Source organism: Callithrix jacchus, chromosome 17 (genome assembly GCF_049354715.1).
Source record: "Callithrix jacchus isolate 240 chromosome 17, calJac240_pri, whole genome shotgun sequence".
Taxonomy (NCBI): domain Eukaryota; kingdom Metazoa; phylum Chordata; class Mammalia; order Primates; family Cebidae; genus Callithrix; species Callithrix jacchus.
In genome coordinates this window covers 75,012,371-75,033,430 of record NC_133518.1, presented here as the reverse complement: position 1 = coordinate 75,033,430, position 21,060 = coordinate 75,012,371, and the positions used below count along the sequence as shown (strand labels likewise).

The 21,060-nt window shown below is 37.5% G+C and overlaps 1 protein-coding gene across 50 annotated transcripts in view; it reads left to right on the top strand.

Annotated features, from left to right (window-relative positions):
- The window catches only part of LRRFIP2 (LRR binding FLII interacting protein 2), a 120,279-nt gene that overhangs the window by 39,648 nt on the left and 59,571 nt on the right, over nucleotides 1-21,060 (top strand). For 29 of the 50 annotated variants that reach the window (XM_078354625.1, XM_008984020.5, XM_078354631.1 and 26 more), the window contains 7 exons: nucleotides 6,173-6,259; nucleotides 7,929-7,979; nucleotides 12,428-12,484; nucleotides 12,583-12,627; nucleotides 14,956-15,024; nucleotides 17,209-17,250; nucleotides 19,306-19,371. In XM_078354625.1, the coding sequence (XP_078210751.1) occupies nucleotides 6,173-6,259; nucleotides 7,929-7,979; nucleotides 12,428-12,484; nucleotides 12,583-12,627; nucleotides 14,956-15,024; nucleotides 17,209-17,250; nucleotides 19,306-19,371 (417 nt within the window). The remainder of the gene's footprint in view (nucleotides 1-6,172; nucleotides 6,260-7,928; nucleotides 7,980-12,427; nucleotides 12,485-12,582; nucleotides 12,628-14,955; nucleotides 15,025-17,208; nucleotides 17,251-19,305; nucleotides 19,372-21,060) is intronic. The other 21 variants (XM_078354616.1, XM_017965942.4, XM_078354614.1 and 18 more) reach the window with 4 other exon arrangements.

Sequence of the window (21,060 nt, the reverse complement as noted above, 5' to 3'; positions counted from 1 at the left end):
GAATATAGAATGAAAAGAGCAAGAGATCAATCAAGCTTGAAAACTTTGGTTATATTAAAATTTAAGATACTAACAGGGAAAAATGTGCTTATGAAGGATTCTGAAGGAGAGAAATCAGAGAATAAGGTGGAAAACCAGGAGACACTAGTATTGGGGAAAGAAAGCTAAGAGATGAGAGATTTAAGAAGGAACGTGTGTTTAGTGATATCGGAAGTCCAGAAAGGACAGACGAGTTAAGAATAGAAAAATTCTATTGGGTTTGATAGGTTGAGGTCATTAGTGACTTTTGCAATGAGCAATTTCAGTAAGGCGATGTGAGCAGAAGCCAGATTGCAATTGCTTGAAGAGAGTGAGGAGGGAGGTGTGAGAAAACTTAGCTGTAAAGAGAAGACAGGGTAGAATTGGACCAGGGTGAGATTTTTCACTTGCCTTTTAAAGATCAGAGAGACTTTGAACCTAGTTATGATGAAGAGAGTGAAGATGAGGAAGAGAGATCAAATAGTTGGGACAAAGTTTTAGGGAGGACATCATAAAATGGAGGGTGTGTATGTGTGTGAATGTGTGTTGGAGGGGCTTGGGAGGGTTTGACTTTCAACAACAGAAGAGATAGCTCTTCCAGTAGAACCACAGGGAAAGTAAGAAAAAAGGGTAAGACTGGGAAGTCTGTTAGTGGCTTTGTGGGGTGTGGAGGGAATGCCTTCTTCAGACCTTAAAATGTCTTGTCATGAAAACATTGGCACAGGAGTGGAAATACTGAAAGTATCAGAATTGGAATCCTGAAAAAAGTGCTGAACTGGTAATATCTTGCAGAGAAACTTTTTCCATTGGTAATTCAGATCATTTACATTATGTATCTTGGAAATACTTTCCGGTTTTTGTTGTTGTTTTTTAAATAGACCACACATTTTTACTGTAACACAGTGTTGATTGGTACCCATTTCGTTTTTAAAAACCTTGTACAGTTGTTTAAAAACCTTGTACCTTTGTGCAGTAGTCTCTTCTTCATGTGATTTTGCTTTCTGAGGTTTCAGTTACTTATGTTCAACCACAGTTTGAAAATATTAAATGGAAACTTTTAGAAAGAAACAGTTTGTTTTTGTTTAAATTGTGCGCTGTTCTGAGTAGCATGATGACATCTTGCATCTTCCTGTGCATGAATCATCCCTTTGTCTAGTGTAGCTACACTGTGGATGCTACCTGCCAAATCGTCTCACAGGAGCCAGCTCTGTTATCAGGTTGACTGTCATGGTATCATATTGTTTGTGTTTGAGTAATCTTTATTTTATTTAATAATGACCCCAAAGAGCAAGAGGATTCTGGCAATTTGGATATGCCAAAGAGAAGCCATGAAATTCTTCCTTTAAGTGAAAAGATGGAAGTTCTCAGTAAGGAAAAAAGATTGTGTGCTGAGGTTGCTAAGATCTGTGGCAAGAATGCATCTTCTGTTCAGATTGTGAAGAAAGAAAAAGAATTATGCACTGGTTTTCCTATTGCATCTCAGACTGCAAAAGTTATAGCCACTGTGTGATAAGTATAGTTATGATGGAAAAGACTAGATTTCTGAGTGGAAGACGTGAACAGAAACGTGCTCTGATTTATGACAGTGGGACAGGGCTTGGTACCATCCGCGGTTTTAGGCATCTATAGGAGGGCTTGGAACTGATTGTCCTTGGATAAGGAGGAGCTACTGTATACTTAGAGTACTACATACACCCTGAAGAAATACACTTATTTGTGGTTCCTTACATGCAGGGCTTAAATATACACAACCTCCCCTCTTTCCAGATAGCAGACTCAAGTGAGATTCAATTTATGAATTATATTTTAGGGAAACAACACTGTCTAACCCATTGAATAGGTTCCTTCTTACTTGTAGACCCACTGGATGTATGGAAAATGTAGAATACAATTGATTGGCGGTGCATGAGTCTCTGATTTGGAATGCCACCATGAGCCACAGCAAGTTTATTTTAGCCTGTTTCCCTCTGTTTATTTAACTGAAGAAGTAACAAAATCCAAATTTAAAATCCAGAACGTTTAAGACTGCTTTGAGTATTGGGCATCACAGAATGTAGCTAATAACATTTTACTTCGAGACATTTTTACCTCACTTTTTCCTTGGTGTTTCAGGTAAATTAATTCAACAATGGAATAGTAAGGATGGGGGTAGCATGGCAACAAAATAAAAAAAAGTTGTCTCTGCTTTCTAGTTCTCTTGTATGTATATACCCATAAATGGAATTATTGGATCAAATGGTAATTCTGTGTTTTAGCCAACTTTATTTTGTTTTGTTTGTTTTTTTGAGACAGAGTTTCACTCTGTTGCCCAGGCTGGAGTGCAATGGTGCAATCTCAGCTCACTGTAACCTCCACCTCCCAGGTTCAAGTGATTCTTGTGCCTCAGCCTCCTGAGTAGCTGGGATTACAGGCGTGTACCACCATGCCCAGCCAATTCTTTCCATTTTTAGTAGAGACAGGGTTTTGCCATGTTGACCTGGTTCGTCTTGAACTCCTGGCCTCAAGTGATCCACCCGCTTTGGCTTCTCAAAGTGCTGGGATTACAGGCGTGAGCCACCACGCCCAGCCTTTACTTTGAATTGAGTTAAATCTTGGTTGTCCTTTATTGTTATATCCCATTTATTTTGTATATATGAGGTGTATATTAAAATTAATCTGTAGCAGCTCTTTCATCTGATTGTATTCTGAGGTAAAAATGGTAGTGTTAACGATCTCAAAGTATGTTTTATGTACCATAATTGTCTATTCAAAAATAATTTTAAAATATGTCACAATAAATTGTAGAGCATATATTTCATCTAGTAGGTTGGAATCAATGTTGGCTTCTTGCTACTGTTGCTTATCCATGTTGTTTCAAGCATGTAGTAACAATGTGCAGAAAGAACTAGATAAAGTAGTTTTAAATCCTGTTTATTTCTTCTAAAGCATGTGGTTTTAGTGGCCTCTCTTTAACACAATCTCCAAGGGAGGTAATGTATAACTCGAGTTAGCTAAGTAACAGAGGGAAGGGTGTTTGGGTGTTTGTGTCTCTGAAGCCCACGTTCATTCTGTTCCCTTCCTTTTCATAGTTAAAAATGTCTTATTAAAGAATAGATTTTAATGATCTCTAAGTTGGGTTTTATGAAGGACGTCTCGTTTTAGTGTAGATTGTACAGAATTGGCTACAGACCAATCTTAGAAGGATAAAAATCATTCCACTAAGCTATTTCCTTATCTCATTTCCTTGATACTGTGACCTATGGCCTACAACTCATTTGTTGTTGGGTTTTTTTTTTTTTTTAACAGAGTTTTGCTCTTGTTGCCCAAGCTGGAGTGCAGTGGCCTGATCTTGGCTCACTGCAACCTCTGCCTCCCAGGTGCAAGCGATTCTCCTGCCTCAGCCTCCCTAGTAGCTGGGACAAAAGTCATGTGCCACCACACCTGGCTAATTCTGTAATTTTAGTAGATACAGGGTTTCTCCATGTTGGTCAGGCTAGTCTCGAACTCCTGGCCTCAGATAATCCGCCTGCCTCGGCCTTTCAAATTGCTGGGATTATAGGTGTGAGCCACTATGCCCGACCTTAATTTATTTTTTTAGTAGACATTGAGGCACAAAGGTTGTGGGGTGAGGGAAGCATGGAATTTTAATACAACATAATAAAGTCACAATAGAGCCGTGGGTATAGAGCCTTACTTTATGAAAGAGGGAATGGGGGAAATCTTCGTAGATGGTGATATTTTACTGGGTAAGAGAAGGGAGAACAGCTGCTGCCAAATAGTTTGTGAAGAGAACGCAATAGAGTCCAGGAGTGGAGAGAGATGGGATGCATCCAGTACACGTGAACCAACTAGAGTAGTCCCCTCTTACCCATGGGAGATACATTCCAAGCCCTCCAGCAGATGCCTGAAACTGTGGATAGTAACAAACCTGACTGCCATCAATCAGAACACGTTTCTGTTCATGTTTTCCACCTACAAAGGTAATGCCTTCTCCATCGTAGCTGTCATGCACTGTGACTGTAGCTTTTGCAGTTTGAGGTGCAGCAGCAAAACTAGCACGATTTCTTTTTCTTTCTTCACAATTTCACGGATAGATTTGTTCTTACCATAGATCTTAGCAACCTCAGTACATGATTCCTTTTTCTTTCTATTAAGTTTAAAACACTCACCTTTTCACTTAAAGGAAGAACTTTATGGCTTCTCCTTGGCATACCTAATTGGCAGAATCGCTCTTGCCCTCCAGCGCCATTATTAATTAAGGTGAGGATTACTTCAACACAATCACTGTGATTTGATAACTGAGATAGTTATCAAACAGGTAGGTAGCATAGACAGCATAGATGTGCTGGACAAAGGGATGATTCATGTGCTGGGAGACTTTATCATGCTATTCAGAATGGCGTGCAATTTAAAACTTATGAATTGTTTATTTCTCAAATTTTTCACTTAATATTTTTGTACCTTAGTTAACCATGGGAAGCTGAAACCACAGATAAGTGGGGGACTACTGGATTAGGAAGTAAGATGGGGACCTGAATATGAGAAGTCCTATTTCTGTTTTGCCTCTCTTTTTTTCTGTTCTTCCCTTTGTGCTGTTCTGTGGAATTTTTGCTTTAACCTTAAGTAATAAGGAGCTGGCAGAGGATTTTACACAGTGGGATGACATGATCAGAAATACGTTTTGAAGGCTGGGTGCGGTGACTCACGCCTGTAGTCCCAGCACTTTGGGAGGCTGAGGCGGGTGGATCACGAGGTCAAGAGATCGAGACCATCCTGGTCAATAAGGTGAAACCCCGTCTCTACTAAAAATACAAAAATTAGCTGGGCATGGTGGTGCACAACTGTAGTCCCAGCTACTCGGGAGGCTGAGGCAGGAGAATTGCTTGAACCCAGGAGGCAGAGGTTGCGGTGAGCCAAGATCCTGCCACTGCACTCCGGTCTGGGTAACAACAGCAAAACTCCGTCTCAAAAAAAAAAAAAAGAAATACATTTTGAAAGGCTGATTTGTCTATCATATAACCATGTAGAAGATGAATTATAAGGCAGATTCTGGAAGTAGGTAGATGGATTTGGAGGTAATTGCAATAGTGCAAGCAAGAGATGAAAAATTCCTGTGGTATGATTCCGTTTATATGAAATGTCCAGAATAGGCAAATGCATAGACACAGAAAGTAGATTAGTGGTTGCCAGGGGCTGGGAGGAAGCACTAATGGGTACCAGGTTTCATTTTGGGGTATGAGAATGTTCTGGAATTAGTCATGATTATTATACATCCTGTGAATATACTAAAAACCACGGAATTGTATACTTTTATTTATTTTTGAGACAGGGTCTCACTCTGTTATCCAGGCTGGAGTGCAGTGGCGCAATCTTGGCTCAGTGCAGCGGCTCAATCTTGGCTCAGTGCAGCCTCCACCTTCCAGAGTCAAGCAATTTTCCTGTCTCAGCCACCTGAGTAGCTGGGATTACAAGTATGCACCACCACACCTGGCTAATTTTTGTATTTTTAGTAGAGGTGGGGTTTCATCATGTTGCCTAGGCTGGTCTTAAACTCTTGGCCTCATGTAATCCTTCTGCCTTGGCCTCCCAAAATGCTGAGATTACAGGCATAAGCCACTGCACCCAGCTGGAATTGTATAGGTTTAAATAGTGAATTTGATGATATGTGAATTCTGTCTTAATTTTAAAACAGAGAGAGGTGGGGAGTAGGGAGATGAAGAGTTCCCGAAATGAGCAGGAACAGTGAGATAAAGAAAGCTGAGATGGGTTTGGTAGAGACTCAATGGTAGAGAATTATCAGTACTTGGAGACTGATTACTGGCAGTCTCCAAAAAGAAAGTAAGTTTGGTTTTGAAGATTCTAGTTTATGTGATTGAATTAATGGTGAAAAAAATGCTGGAAAAAGAGCAAGTTTGGAGAGGCATCTAACAAACTGTGAAATGTGTTGAGTGTGTAATCAAGAAGTTGAAGGTAAAGGCCCAAATTTGAGGAGAGACTTAGGAATTCGAGAAAGAAATGACTTTATAAGAGCTGATTGAAGCAATCAATCAAACTTGCTGAAAGATAGTATCTTGTCCTCCCATCTCCTTTGCAAAGTCCCATTTGTTCTTTATTTTTGAATCTGATGTACAGGTTGTTTTTGTTGTATAAAGCTGAGTTTTATATTACTTTTCAGGCAGAGGCAAGGCTGGCAGCAAAACGGGCTGCCCGGGCAGAAGCAAGAGATATACGCATGAGAGAACTGGAACGGCAACAGAAAGAGGTAATTTGAAGGAATAACCCTAATTTCATGCTTGTCTCCGCCAGAATCAGTACTTGACTAGGTTATTCTGATGTGAATCTCATTTCCTTTGAAACACTGAGAATAGTATAAACTGATATGTGCGTTTTATCAAGCCATTCTGTGCCAGCAAATTAAAAATGATATTTGTTTAAGTAGTAACAACGAACACATATCTAGCTGTTATTATGTATATTGTTATGTTATTAGTATTATGAGTGCTTTTTTATGTTAGCTAAGGTAACTTTAGCAATGACAAACTAGCATAGCTCTAATTGTCCTAAAATGTGGATGAATTATGATATCTATGTCATAAAACACTATAAAGTCATACAGACTTACAGTTTTAAAGCATATTTAATAATGGAGGAAAATATGTCAGAATATGAAAAAAAAGCAAACCAAAACAATAAAATTGGTAGGACTCCAATTTTATATTACAAAAACCAGTATCCATATATGGCATCTATTAGAAAGAAATGATTATTAATACTGTGGTTTGTCTGTGGTGGAATTATTGTTGGTTTTACCTTCTTTCTATGATTTTCTATAATTTACAAACTTTCAATGTGCTTGTATCATCAGAAGGAAAGAAGAAAAAAAAATTTTAAGAATAGGTATATGGGGCTGGGCACGGTGGCTCATGCCTGTAATCCCAGCACTTTGGGAAGCCGAGGCGGGTGGATCACCTGAGGTCGGGAGTTTGAGACCAGCCTGACCAACATGGAGAAACCCCATCTCTACTAAAAACACAAAATTAGCTGGGCATGGTGGTGCATGCCTGTAATTCCAGCTACTCGGGAGGCTGAGGCAGGAGAATCACTTGAACCCAGGAGGTGGAGGTTGCAGTGAGCCGAGATTGTGCCATTGCACTCCAACCTGCTACAAGAGCAAAACTCTTGTCTCCAAAAAAAAAAAAAAAAAAGGCATATGGTAATTGGGCTGATTAAAAGGAAATAAATATGCTTTCACTTTTCTGACAATGACTTGGCCCTGAAATTTTCCATAATATTTTTGGTGGTGGTGTAGTATGAAGGGGAAAAGCCAGTGGGGCAGTATTAAACATTTTCTTTTAATTTTGGTGCTGAATTTTCTGTGAGCAGGTTACAAAGCAACATAAATATTTTATATTGTCACAGCTCAAGTAAAACAGTAACAATTGACATGCTGCTAATTTCCTTTTAACCTAGTGTATAGTTTCAAATATGAAATGCAGTTCTCTGAGTGAATTGAATGTGTTACAATTCATTGTTGTTTCACTCCTAAAATTATACTAAATATAATAGTAAGTGGATGAGCTGAGGTGGGAGTATCACTTGAGCTTGGGAGTTTGAAGTTGTAGTGAGCTATGATGGCACCACTGCACTCTACCCTGGGCAACTAAGTGAGATCCTGTCTCCGAAAAATACATATAAATAAATGCATGAATGAGACAGTTATTAAATATAAGTTCTATTCACAATTCTCTAAAATACAGGGAACCATGCATCTCTTATTATTGAACATAATTACTTTACGAATTTTCTGTATTTTGAATGTATGACTTTGAGTCAGCTATCATTGCTCTTTAGGGAAAATGTGTATGATTAAGGCTTTTGAAGAATGCATTATGATGGAAACTGTTTGGTTTATGAAACTTTTGCATTTCTAGTACTCTCATCATTCCTTTGATCAGAAATGGGGACAGATTCAGAAGTGGCTGGTAGGCCAGTATTGCCTGTCCTGCATGTTGTGATCAGTTGCTGAAGTAATGCAGTCTTGAAGTAAAACGTTAACTAATAGTTTGCAAAGTAAACTTATCCTTGTCTCTCTGGCTGCTTTATTGTGAGCACATAAGCAGAAGTTGTATTGTAATAGTTACAATACAAAATACAAATGGCTAATATTTATAGTAAAATAAATGATGCATACACACACAATCCAGTCCACAATAGGAGTGTCAGTTACTAGAACGAAGGAAATTTTTCTGTATTTACAATTTCCTCTAATTATAATACCCTTTTTGGGTGGGAGTGTGCTGTTGGGACATGAATAGGAAATGAAAAGGTAGGAAGCTCAGAAATGAATTCAACTTTGAGTACATACTATGTACCAGCACTGTGCTAGTGCTCTTTACATAGGTTTTTATTTCATATTATAAGACAGGTATTACTGCCTCAATTTTATAGATATGTTTATAAAGAATTGATGAATAAAATAACTTGCATGGTCCTTTGCAGAACCAGTATTTGAAGGTATGAGAGAGTGCCACACCTGCTAACGTGTTGGAAGGTGAAAGGACCAGGAAGAAAAGGACCGACGTCCTCCTGGGCCTCCCATTAGTGTTAATTTAGTCAACTTTCCATGAACCTAATGATTCTGTTTTTAAACTGAGTATCTGTCTTAATCAGTGGTGTATCTGAAAGAGTAAATACAGTTTTTGAAGTTTCCTAATTTGAAACTGAAGGAATGACTTTAGCCTCAACTTAATAAATACCATTTGTGGACAGATAAGGTGGCCAGGTGTATTCATGGGACTGTGGTTTTCTTTTAATAAAACCATTCATCCTTTTTTCAGGTGAACTTTTAAAAACAAAGAGTGTATTTCATTTTCATTAAATGTATCAAAGCATCATTTTGAACAAATTAAGGTATCATAATATTTGTTCATCCTTTAGCTCTTTAGTACTAATAAGGACTTTCGGGATAATGATGATGTCTTATTTTCCTCACTATGGAATAGAGGGATACACTGTGTAACTGGCACCTAAGAACACAGTTTGCTGTAATCTTTTCTAGTTGTCCACTGGTATAATTTATTCAAGAGACACCAATTGGCAATATAAATAGTACTCCAGAAATACCTGGGCAATGAAGCTTTTTATTCTTCAGAGAAGGAAGAATCTCTGAGTAAAAAAACAGAATACCTTGCCATTTTCTTTGTTTTTTTTTCTTATGTAATTAGTGGAAACGTAGCCAGTGTAGGATATTATCTTTACAATTCAGTTGTCTGGTGAGTAAGAACGTCTAAATGCTGGTCCCAGCTTTGTGATCTTAAAGATTCTTACTTTAATAACTCTGTGCTGCAGCTTTCTTACTGCACAATGAAGGGACCAGACTAGATGATCTCTAAGGACTCTTCTAGCTCTTAAAAATGCAGTTGCAGCCGTGCTCAGTGGCTTATGCCTGCATTCCCAGCACTTTGGGAGGCCAAGGCAGGCAGATCAAGAGGTCGGGAGATCAAGACCATCCTGATGAACATGATGAAACCCTGTCTCTACTAAAAATACAAAAAACTTAGCTCTGTGTTTTTTGTATTTTTAGTAGAGACAGAACTACCGGTGCACGCTGGTAGTTCCCGCTACTCGGGAGGCTGAGACAGGAGAATTGCTTGAACCCAGAAGGTGGAGATTGCAGTGAGCTGAGGTTACACCACTGCACTACAGCCTGGACAACAGAGCGAGACTGTCTCAAAAAAAAAATAGAGTTGCTACCAGGGTCATTTATACAGGAATTTCCTTCTGTTTCCCTCATGTTTGCCACTATGCAAAAGCATTCAAGGTAGAAGTAATTAAAAACGACCCAAATGTTTTGCCTTTCTTTATGAGAGTGGTCCTACTTGGCAGACCCTTAGTAAAATATGTGGTTTGAATGTTTTTGGTGTAATTAAAATTTACCTTGAGCTTACCTTACTGTTTTACCTAAATATATTTGTCAAGTAGGTTTAGAGAAGTGCTATCAGGTATGATAACCACTTGTAGGTAATTAAATTTAAATTGACTAAAATTAAATAGAATTTAAAATTCGGTTTCTCAGTTGCATTTCAAGTGCTCAATAGCTCAATAACCACGTGTGGCTAGTGGCTACTACATTAGTACAAATATAGAACATTACCATGATCACAGAAAGTTCTATTGGACAGCGCTTAATTTAAGGTATAGTTTATATATTATGCTATATAGCTTACTATATATGCTGTAGTAAATATCTATAGTTATTCTGTCTAAATTAACTGACCCATATGGAGGTTTATATTTTATTCTGTAGTTTTCTGAAGTCTTTTTCGGCTAGTTTTTGAAATGGAGCTAAAAAGAAAAGCTGTTTAAATATAGAGGTATTTCATATCAATACTTTATAAGGTATTCTAATTTATAATTTTTTTATTAATATAAGGGGCATAATTGAAAGTATGAATTCATCTGTCTTTGCTGCATATTTCATGGGATGTACTCTTTCGATGAGGTTTTTGAAAATACTCTTGGGGCCAGGTGCAGTAGGTCACACCTGTAATCCCAGCACTTTGGGAAGCTGAGGCAGGCGGATCACCTGAGGTCAGGAGTTCAAGACCAGCCTGGCCAACATGGTGAAACCCCATCTCTACTAAAAATAAAAAATTAGCCGGGTGTGGTGGCACGCAACTATAGTCCCAGCACTTGGAGGCTGAGGCAGAAGAATTGCTTGAACCTGGGAGGCTGAGACAGAAGAATTACTTGAACCTGGGAGGCAGAGATTGCAGTGAGCCGAGATAGCGCCACTGCACTCCAGGCTGGGTGACAGAGTGAAACTTTGTCTCAGAAAAGAAAAGAAAATGCTCTTGTGTGGTAGATGGAATGAGAAAAAGGCTAGAATAAAGGGAAGATTAGATATTAAACCATATATTTACAAAGGAGCATGTTGAGTTAACTCGTCTTTATAGTAAAGGTTTTTTAAACTAACCAAACTAAGTAACGTAGACCTGATTTAATAAGCTGTACCCACCCTGCTAGGCTAACACACATGCCCTCAACACTTTTGTGGTATCACTTGATAAAGAAAGGGAAGAAATTTTCTTGGCTTCTTGCAGACTACATGTGTCTATTGCATAACAAAAAATGTAAGAGGCTGAGGCCAGCCAATCCCTTGAGGTCAGGAGTTCGAGACCAGCCTGGCCAACATGGCAAAACCCTATCTCTGCTAAAAAATACAAAGATTAGCTGGGTGTTGTGGTGAGTGCCTGTGGTCCCAGCTACTCAGAAAGCTGAAGCACAAGAATCGCTTGAAACCGGGAGGCTGAGGTTGCGGTGAGCCGAGATCACGCCACTGCACTGCAGCCTGGGCGACAGAGCAAGACTCTCATAAAAACGATGACACGACAAAAAATGTAAATCAGTGATGAATTCCTAAAGATCAGAATACATGATTAGAAACTGAATCATAGTATGCTATAAGCAGACTTCAGAACAGATTTGGTCAAGGGCATCAGTCATAGCAGATGTCAACCAGGCACTTATGTGCCTGGTTTTGAGGCACCGATTTGTTTTGCAAAATACAGCATAGATAAGCTATGAACCCAGCTGGTCAGTAAGGTTTAGATTTTCAGTCAGTGCAAGTTACTTAATACTTTGGACTTGGAAATTTTGAAATATGATAAATTCCTTACTGTTTCTGATGATTAGGTTCTAGGGACTAGCCATTTTTATTTAACATGACTCAGGCCTAAATACTCCATCGCCAAATAGCTAAATGTGGAAAAGTTTAGAATTAAACTTAATTTAGTCAACTGTTAGGCTGCAGTCATTTTTTAAAAATAATCTGCTTATGGCATTACTTGAGATAACTTGACCAACTCTAAAATATTTATGTAATTATTTCTAAGTATAAATAGTTTTTCATATTAGCAACACCCAGGCTCTGTTTCACTTAGTTCTTTCCTAGTTAGAATGGTGAAAGAAAAAAAGAAATCTTTACAGTAAGTGCAAAATTATAACCCAAGTATTTTTAGAACCATATACTGTCTTCTTGAAATACATCAGTGATAATGTAAACACTTCTTCCTGCCTGCATAAACCGATGATCACAATGAAAAAAATAGATTAACGTCTGTTTTTAATGCTGAACTCAACTGTTTGTAAAGTATACTTGCAAGATACTTTTATCTTGGTATATTAAACTCTCTTGGTCTTATACAGACCATTCCAATTGGTCTGACATACATACTCCTGATAAAATAAGAACATTGCCAAGATTATTTCTCCTTTCTTTCCAAATAAAGAATGTGGCTGCCCCAAAGATAAGATGTCCAAACCTGTCTGCTCTCAGGAGTTGTTGCTGTGCTGTTAACTGACTGCTCTTTGCTCAGTTGTTCTGACAAAGTTCAGTGATTAACTCTCCATGTACTTTCTCCTTTCCCAGGAAGACTCGGAAAGGGCCAGGTATTCCCACCGGTCCAGTCACCATCGTCCTTATCTGGTTTGTAATAACCTATAAACTTGCGTCTAATACTTTTCCTCATTAGCTTACTGCAGTCACTCACAAACTTTTACTGTGTTTATTTCTGTTTTTATCAGGGAGTTGAGGATGCATTGTCCATTCGAAGTCTTGGCAGTCACAGGGTTGGTATTTTAACTTGTCTAAACAATACAAAGCTTACGTGTGAGCTTTCTTCAATACTATTGCCTAAACAATCTGACAATATTAATTTATTTCTTTGCCTTTTATAAAAAACTATAAGATATTGGCAAAGACCTTTCATTGGAAAATTATGCTTTCTTTCAAATTATTATCATAAGTAAATCAGCTCTAAAATAATATTTTGATCTATTAACATGGGATCTAGTCTCTTTTTCTATAGAGGGACCTTTGATTTTGGAAATGTATCACAAAATAATTAAGATTGATCTTGTAGAATAACATTTGTTTGGTTCTAAGTTCATACTTTTCCTACTTTCATACCTTAGAAAATGACAACATATTAAATGAGAAATAGTTTTGGGGCTTGGATGATTAATTATGATTATGTGGAAAATTTGAACAACTGATTTGAAAAATTCCCTGAAGATGTATGTGCTTTGACATTTTGATTAACATTTTATAGAATGTCCCAGGTTTTTTTGCATGGATTGTTATAAGTCAGGAGAAAGGAGAAGTTGCTCCTTAAAAACCGTCATATTACGCCAAGACCCTAATTTCTCTCTTAAAGAAGTATACTTTAAACCTTAAAGCAGCACTTTTAATTTGCACATTGATAATGCTGTATGTATATATTTTTTCCATTTTGTTTAAAAAAATTTCTAAATTTCAATAGCTTTTAGTGTACAAGTGCATTTTGGTAATGATACTGTACGTACACCTCCATGTAGCTTTTTTAATCACTAAAATGATCTTTCATGTTAAAGTCTATATTTGTTTTCCCCAACTGTAATTTTCTTTCTACCTTATATAAATGATAAAAATAGACTCTAAAAAACTGAGTATGTTTTGGCATACTAGTTATTGACATGTTTATATTCATAAATAAGTTCTCCAGGCTGGTTATTTTTCTTAAATGTAATATACTATCTTTTTAGAAAACTAGTTATTAAATCAGGAATATTTTAAGTATGAAACTTTAGATTTTAAGAATACTAACAGATATTTACAGAAATCTAAGATAATTGGCAGGCTAGAAATGATTTTAGAGGAGAACAATTTTAATAGTAATAGTACATTACTGTCTGTGAGTATATATCTAACACAGTTTAAATGTTTAGACTTCCCTGGAAACAAGTCTGAAAGCTCACTAATGGTACCATTTAAAAGAAATATAATTGAGATAAAACTTTTTTCTTTTACCTAAATAATATTGAGAGTTTTATTTCTACAATTTAAATTCTAAAATTTAAATGACATTTAAAGTGACATTCTAAAATTTAAGTTTTAGAAATAAAGCCCTGATCTGAATTTCCTTATGATTTGCTATATAATTTTGGAGTTGTGCATATCTCAGCCACTTATTTTTAAAAACTTAAGGCCATGTACTAAGAGGTCTAATACTTTTTGAACATAGTATTTGATGTGTGAACATTAGCATTACCTGAATGTGAGGTGAATATAGTGGTCTTATGCTGCATTCTTAGGACTTTTGATCTCGCCTTTTGTCCAGTTAACGTTCATATATGATGTTGTTGAAAGGTGGCTTACCAGAAGCTATCTGGACTGGAAATGTTGGTGTCAATGCTATAGATATTACATATAAAAATAGAAACAGCAAAGGTAGTTCAAGAGTGTGATTGGGGAGGGAGGATTAAAACAAAATTATAAATTTAGAGTGGAAACCATCTATGTCTGTTAGTTTTGTATAATGATTAGCTTATTAATAATGCAGAACATTAGTAGCTGCTTGGTCACTGCTTTATACATTGAAATATAAGAAGACAATGGGTAGAGATCCAAAATTAGAAAATGAAGTGATCTTGGCTAGGCACAGTGGCTCAAACTTTCATCCCAGCACTTTGGGAGGCTGATGCAGCAGAACCACCTAGGAGTTTGAGATCAGCCTGGGCAGCGTAGTGAGACCTTGTCTCTACTAAACATAAATAAATTAAAAATAAATAAATAAATAGCTGGGTGTGGTGTTGCATGTCTGTCGTCCCAGCTAGTTGGGAGGCTAAGGTGGGAGGATTGCTTGAGCTGCCCAGGAGGTAGAGACTGTGGTGAGCCTTGATTGTGCCACAGCATAAAAATGAAGAAAAAGTGATCTCGATTGAATCAGAGCAGTGGGGATACATCACCTTTTCTCATTGGTGGCTATTTTTACTCTTGCATGTATTTAGTTATTGTTTATATACCAGTGGCCTTGGTATAATTTTAGTGAAATTATACCAAGGTATATTTAACTTTTAAGATATACTTACAGTTTTGTGTTTTATCATTTACTGTTGCACTGTTTAATTCCACTGAAGAACCCATCGAAGGATGTAACTGGGACACTTTGGAGCAGAGCCAGTATACCCAAAAGGAAAGATCCCATGGTGTGTAGCCCAGGAAAATGTGTGGTATTAGTATTATGAATTCACTTTTGACTTTCAGTGTCCTGAATGTTTGAGTAATAGGTACATTCTAATAGAAATTGACACTTGCTGAACTTTGCTTGCTGTATGTACTTTCTTTCTAATTTGTTTCCTAAAGAAAACTTTCAGGCAAGTTTGACAGTTAAAAAATTTATTTAAAAGATTAAAATAGCAAATTTGGAAATTTTTTTAACTCTAAGTTAAAAAAATTCTTTTTCTTTATGGTTATGGCACCAAAAATTTGGAGATGAGCCCTTACTATTTTCAATTTTACTTCCTTTGATGAATCTTTTTTATTTTATTTTATTTTTTTGAGACAGAGTTTTTGCTCTTGTTACCCAGGCTGGAGTGCAATGGTGCGATCTCGGCTCACCACAACCTCCGCCTCCTGGGTTCAAACAATTCTCCCGCCTCAGCCTCCTGAGTAGTTGGGATTACAGGCACGTGCCACCATGCCCAGCTAATTTTTTGTATTTTTAGTAGAGACCAAGATGGTCTCGATCTCTTGACCTCGTGATCCACCCACCTCGGCCTCCCAAAGTGCTGGGATTACAGGCTTGAGCCACTGAATCTTTTTTAAAATAATATAATCTTTTTTTTAATAATATAAATGCCAACTTATACTTATTGGGTGATTCTTTTTGTTTACCCATTGTTGTAGTAGCAACTGGTATGTCCAAATTATTGATTTCCCTACCTGATATATTCAACTTTTTTTTTTAAAGCCAGCCGAATTCTGCATTATATTTTGGAAAAGGGAAATTGAAACAGGTTAATTTCAATTTAGCTTGTTAAATCCTATGCCTGTTTAAAATGCCACTGGTGCTACAGAGAAGTTGATGAGAGAGTAGACAGCTACTCTTTCGTGAATTTACCTGATTGCTAGAATATGTGACTTGAGTAATATGTGTTTTGTTCATGGAAGTTGTTGTTGTTGTTGTTGTTTTTAAAACAAAGGGGTTAGATATTTCGTTAATTTAGAAATTTTTATAGAGAAGGAACTTTATTTTTGGGGAAGTGTCACTCCAATGGTAAGTGACATTTTACCACTACACAGTTTAACAAGTGCTTACTATCATGCATTATAGAAACTTTGTAACAAGGTTTTGTTACACATGCAATGATAACATTTTTTATTGCTTGTATATTCTCTCAGTTTCAGGATAATGTAAGAAAAACAAGCAGATATTTTGCTCCAATAAAATTGGCATTTATTACAATAACATTTTCAATGAATTTATGCCAGTGGTAAAATGGTATATATATATATATTTTATGTATACATATGTATACATATATATTTCTTAAGCATTCTAGTTTATATATATCATTTATAATACATATTATATATATCATCATTTCTTAAGCATTTTGAAATGATGTGTGAAAACCATGAATCTATGAAGTTACTGTTTAGTTTTTTTTTTCCCTGGATTTGCAACATATTATCTTGCTTTTTAAAAGGATCCTGCATGAAATGTGGGTGTTTTGGTCTTATCATGAATATTGTATATTTTTCTTTGATTTATTTTCAGTGTCACACTTGTATGTGTACTGTGGAGTTGGCGAGATTTCCCAAAATGAGAAATGAGCATTTTCTTGAGGAAGGACGTTTTTAGGTGTTTGTCCACAGGCAGATCCAAAGGAGTGCTCCCCATCTTGGTGCTGCATTTGTTCTTATGTAAACGTGGCTATGCGAGTTACGTGCACTTGCCTCATTGCCTATTCATCCTTTGCTTTTGCCATTTTTCAGACAATAGGAAATGATGTTAAAAGTGATGATAATTTTCTTAAAAAGCATTTTTGACTTTAGGATCCTTAATTCTTGTATTTAAAGGCTCCCTTCGGATGTTTTATGCTATAGTGTGCTGAGATTAATTCATATCACTATTACTGATTATGAATTTTGTCATTTAAAAGAAAAACAAATATGTAGTTTTGAATATACAAACAGTTTAGCAATACTTTATACTAGGAAAGTAGGAGGAAGAATATTTTTTAATTCAACTGGATTAGCTTTCATGTTTAATAATTTTTTTCTTTATAGTAGTGTTGGATTTTTAATAACCTCAAATATTACTTTTTCTCTTCTCTATATTTCTGAATTTGGAAACAAACCAACTTTCATGTTTTGCTGAAACCCAGTCTGATATGTTCAAGGATAGATCATCAAGACTCTCATCATTAGTATGTAGTGCATGACTTTGTGTTCCATGTGGAGTTTTACTTTATAAACATCTGTTGATGCTAATTATAGAAGATGACTAACTTTCATGACTTTGTTGTGAACTTTTGGGGAAAATGTATGACTAACAAAGCAAAAAAACTAATGTTTTGTTGTTGTGGCGTGAATAGTAATTTTTCTAAATCAGATACAAGTTATTCTTCTCTATTGAGGACTAGGATTGGTAGTAATATCTTTTTTTTTTTTTTAATTTTAGAAATGGTGTCCCTCTCTTTCAACCAGGCTGGAGTGCAGTGATGCAATCATAGCTTACTGACCACAGCCTCGAACTCCTGGGATCCTCCTACCTCAGCCTTCTGAGTAGCAAGTACTATAAACATGTGCCACCATGCCCAGCTAATTGTTATATTTTTTGTAGAGGTGGGATTTTGCTATGCTGCCCAGGCTGGTCTCAAACTTTTGGTCTCAAGTGATCCTCCCAACTTGGCCTCCCAAAGTGCTGGGATTACACGTGTGAACCACCATGCCCAGCTGGTAGCAGTATATCTTTTCTTAAAACGATGAGCCACTCACCTAACACATACTCGTTGTCATTCTAACACTGTTAGAAACAGGTCTTCATGTTGAGCACAAGCCCAAACTCTTTTATGTCACATGTCACAAGCTAGCAGGTGTAAAGTTGCTAGGTAGAAAACATCCATAATGTTAGAGGACACCTAAGACATCAGTTTTGTCCAAACATTTTGGTTTGATGTTTTTTTGTTATGTCCTTAATGAAGAGGTTAAGTTATAGCTTGTTTTTCTTGGGTTAATATTTTATCAATAGGTTGCCTGAGTTTCTAAATTATGTAGACATCTCTTAATATGTTTAGAGTAAAATGTAAAAAGATGCATAATAAAAAAGAAAAAGGAGTTTTTAATCATTGATTGAGGATACAGCTGTATATATGTGAGATGGTTTGCCTGGAGCAGTCTGTTGCCTTTGGCTGTTGATAGGTAGGGTACATCTAGCCTCACCCTCTTATTTCAGGCAAGTAGTATGCATCTAGATTAGATTTCTTATCTACCAACTTACCTTATTTAGTAGTCTTCCTGGCGTTAATTTCCCTGTATGCGCTTGGCTCTGTCCTCCTAGGAAAAGTTAGGTATTGAGACAGTCCTGTCTTCAAAGGACCCTTTTATAAGGTGACCATTTATGGTATGCTGGGCAATCCATACCATGTTGGTTGCTCTCCTCCTGAGCTTTACATACTGTGGGTTCACTAATTCGGGTTAAGAGTACTCTCTGGGACAATGCAATGTCACGTTCTTTGTTCTCTGAGTCCTGTTATAATTGTTCCAAAGGATTGCTTTTTTACCTTTAGGTAAGGGAGACTATAGGAGGAAGTGAATTATCTTGTTACCCATACCATTATAAAGAAGAGAGAGGGAGTCCAGGAATGGTGTCTCATGCCTGTAGTCCCAGCATTTTGGGAAGTTGAGGCAGGAGGATCATTTGAGGTCAAGAGTTCAAGACCACCCTGGGCAACATAGCAAGACATTGTCTCTACGCACCTCCCACCCCAAATTAGCTGGGTGTAGTGGTACAAGCCTGTGTGCCTACCTACTCAGGAGCCTGTGGCAGGACTCCAGGAGTTCTAGGCTGCAGTGAGCCACCATTGTGCCACTATATCCCAGTCTGAGTGACAGAGCAAGACCCTGTTTCTATTGAAAAATTAAAAAAAAAAAAAGACATCAGAGGGACTCAAGTGTGGTGTGAAGCTCTCCACAAATATCCTGCCTGGCTCTAAGTCATAATCAAGTTTTCTTTAGCTGGCCAGACACACAGATGCTTGGCACAGAGGGAGGTGACGGAGGAATGCAGATGTGTAGACAGCCAGGTAGCCTCGCTAGTAAAGTGCAGTGAATTGTTCACTAACCTTTGGGAAATAAATTGCATGTAAACTGTTGTGTTTCTTATAGAGACCTTTGTGTTTTTTTCAAGATGAATTTTATTAAATTATTTTCATAACTTCACTATGCAGTCATTAAAGTTAACTCACAACATTTACTTCCAGCATCATTCTTACAGTCACTCCCATGGAATGAAGAAGAGGTCTTCCGGTTCTCATAAAGACCTACTGGTTAGTTCTGTTGTGTCTCATGCCACAGTTCATGGAATACTATTAGGAAACTGAAGAATTATGATTGCTTTGGTGTGCTACTAAGGCATTACTGAGACTTGATAATCTGCTGAAACATGATGCATCAGAAATTTTAAAAATAATTTTGCTTTCATTTGCAAGTTTTAATCTCGTTAACATGTGCAAACCCCAGCAGCCAGTTAGTAATACATCACTAGAAGCTTATTAACAAGTATCTTCATTTATGAATTGTCCTTTGGAATATACCTCAAGAATAGGTTTAGTGAGATTTTCATCTTTATTTTAGAATTCAAATTGGTTTAGTTGTGGTATTATGGGCAGTAACTAAACTCACAAATAGGTTTCATTCTAAAAGTTTGTGTTTTGGGAACTTGGAATGCATTTTCTGGTTTTTGCAGTAAATATGTAATGGCAAAGTTCCCATGCTAGCTTGCTGAAAACTCGTTAAACTATAATGTAATTAAACTGCAGAATTAATATACTCTCTATTTTAGCCACCTTGCTAAACAACATTTCTTTTTTCTTTTTTTTTTTGAGACAGAGTCTCGCTCTGTCTCAGGCTGGAGTGCATGGCAAGATCTGGGCTCACTGAAACCTTCACCTCCCGGGTTCAAGTGATTCTCCTGCCTCAGCCTCCCAAGTAGCTGGGATTACAGGCGTATGCCACCATGCCTGGCTAATTTTTGTATTTTTGTAGAGACAGGATTTTGCCATGTTGTCCAGATGATCCGCCCGCCTCAGCCTCCCAAAGTGCTGGGATTACAGGCGTGAGCCACAGTGTCCCGCCACTAAACAAATTTCTGAGAGGAAAATAATGTCTCCACAATGCTCACTTGGTACATTAGGAGCACCCATTTTCTACAGTACTAGCAAAGGAAGTTCAGTCTCAACCCTTTGCTAATTTAGGGTTCCCCTGGGTTGGGTTGGGAGAGGGTTGGAAGGCTTTGGTTGGTACAAGGGAGGAGAGAAGGGAGAATGTAATGGGGAGGACATTAATGAGAGGCCCTGGAAGGTAGGATCTTGGAATCTCTAGGGAAAGGTGAGCCTTAGTGCCTAGTTGAGGTTGTAAGTGGGGAGTGAGGAGTGGTGTGGGACAGCAGGGCCACGAGTGGTAGGGGTGGGGTGCGACTAGGGGCATCCTCAACTTCAATGTCAACACTGGTGGAGTCTTTAAGTCAGAGATTGCCTAAATTTGCTTAACCTTGAGTAAAAAAGATGGCTAGAAAAGTTGGGAAGGGAATTTTATAGGTGGTTTTCTCTCCCCCAGTTAGCTGTAATGTATACTATTATTGCTTATTATGTATGTTGTATTGAAAATTAACCTGCCATAGGTGTTTTAGATCAAACCAAATTTATTATACTCTCTGTCCCTTTTTTTATTTTTATTTTTATTTTTGAGATGGATTCTTCACTCTGCTGCCCAGGCTGGAGTGCAGTGTCACCATCTCAGCTCAATGCAAACTCCGCCTCCTGGGTTCAAGCAATTCTCCTGCCTCAGCTTCCCGAGTATCTGGGACTACAGGTGCAAGCCACCATGCCCAGCTAATTTTTGTATTTTCAGTAGGGACGGGGTTTCGCCATCTTGGCCAGGATGGTCTCGATCTCTTGACCTCATGACCCACCCACCTCGGCCTCCCAAAGTGCTGGGATTACAGGTGTGAGCCACCG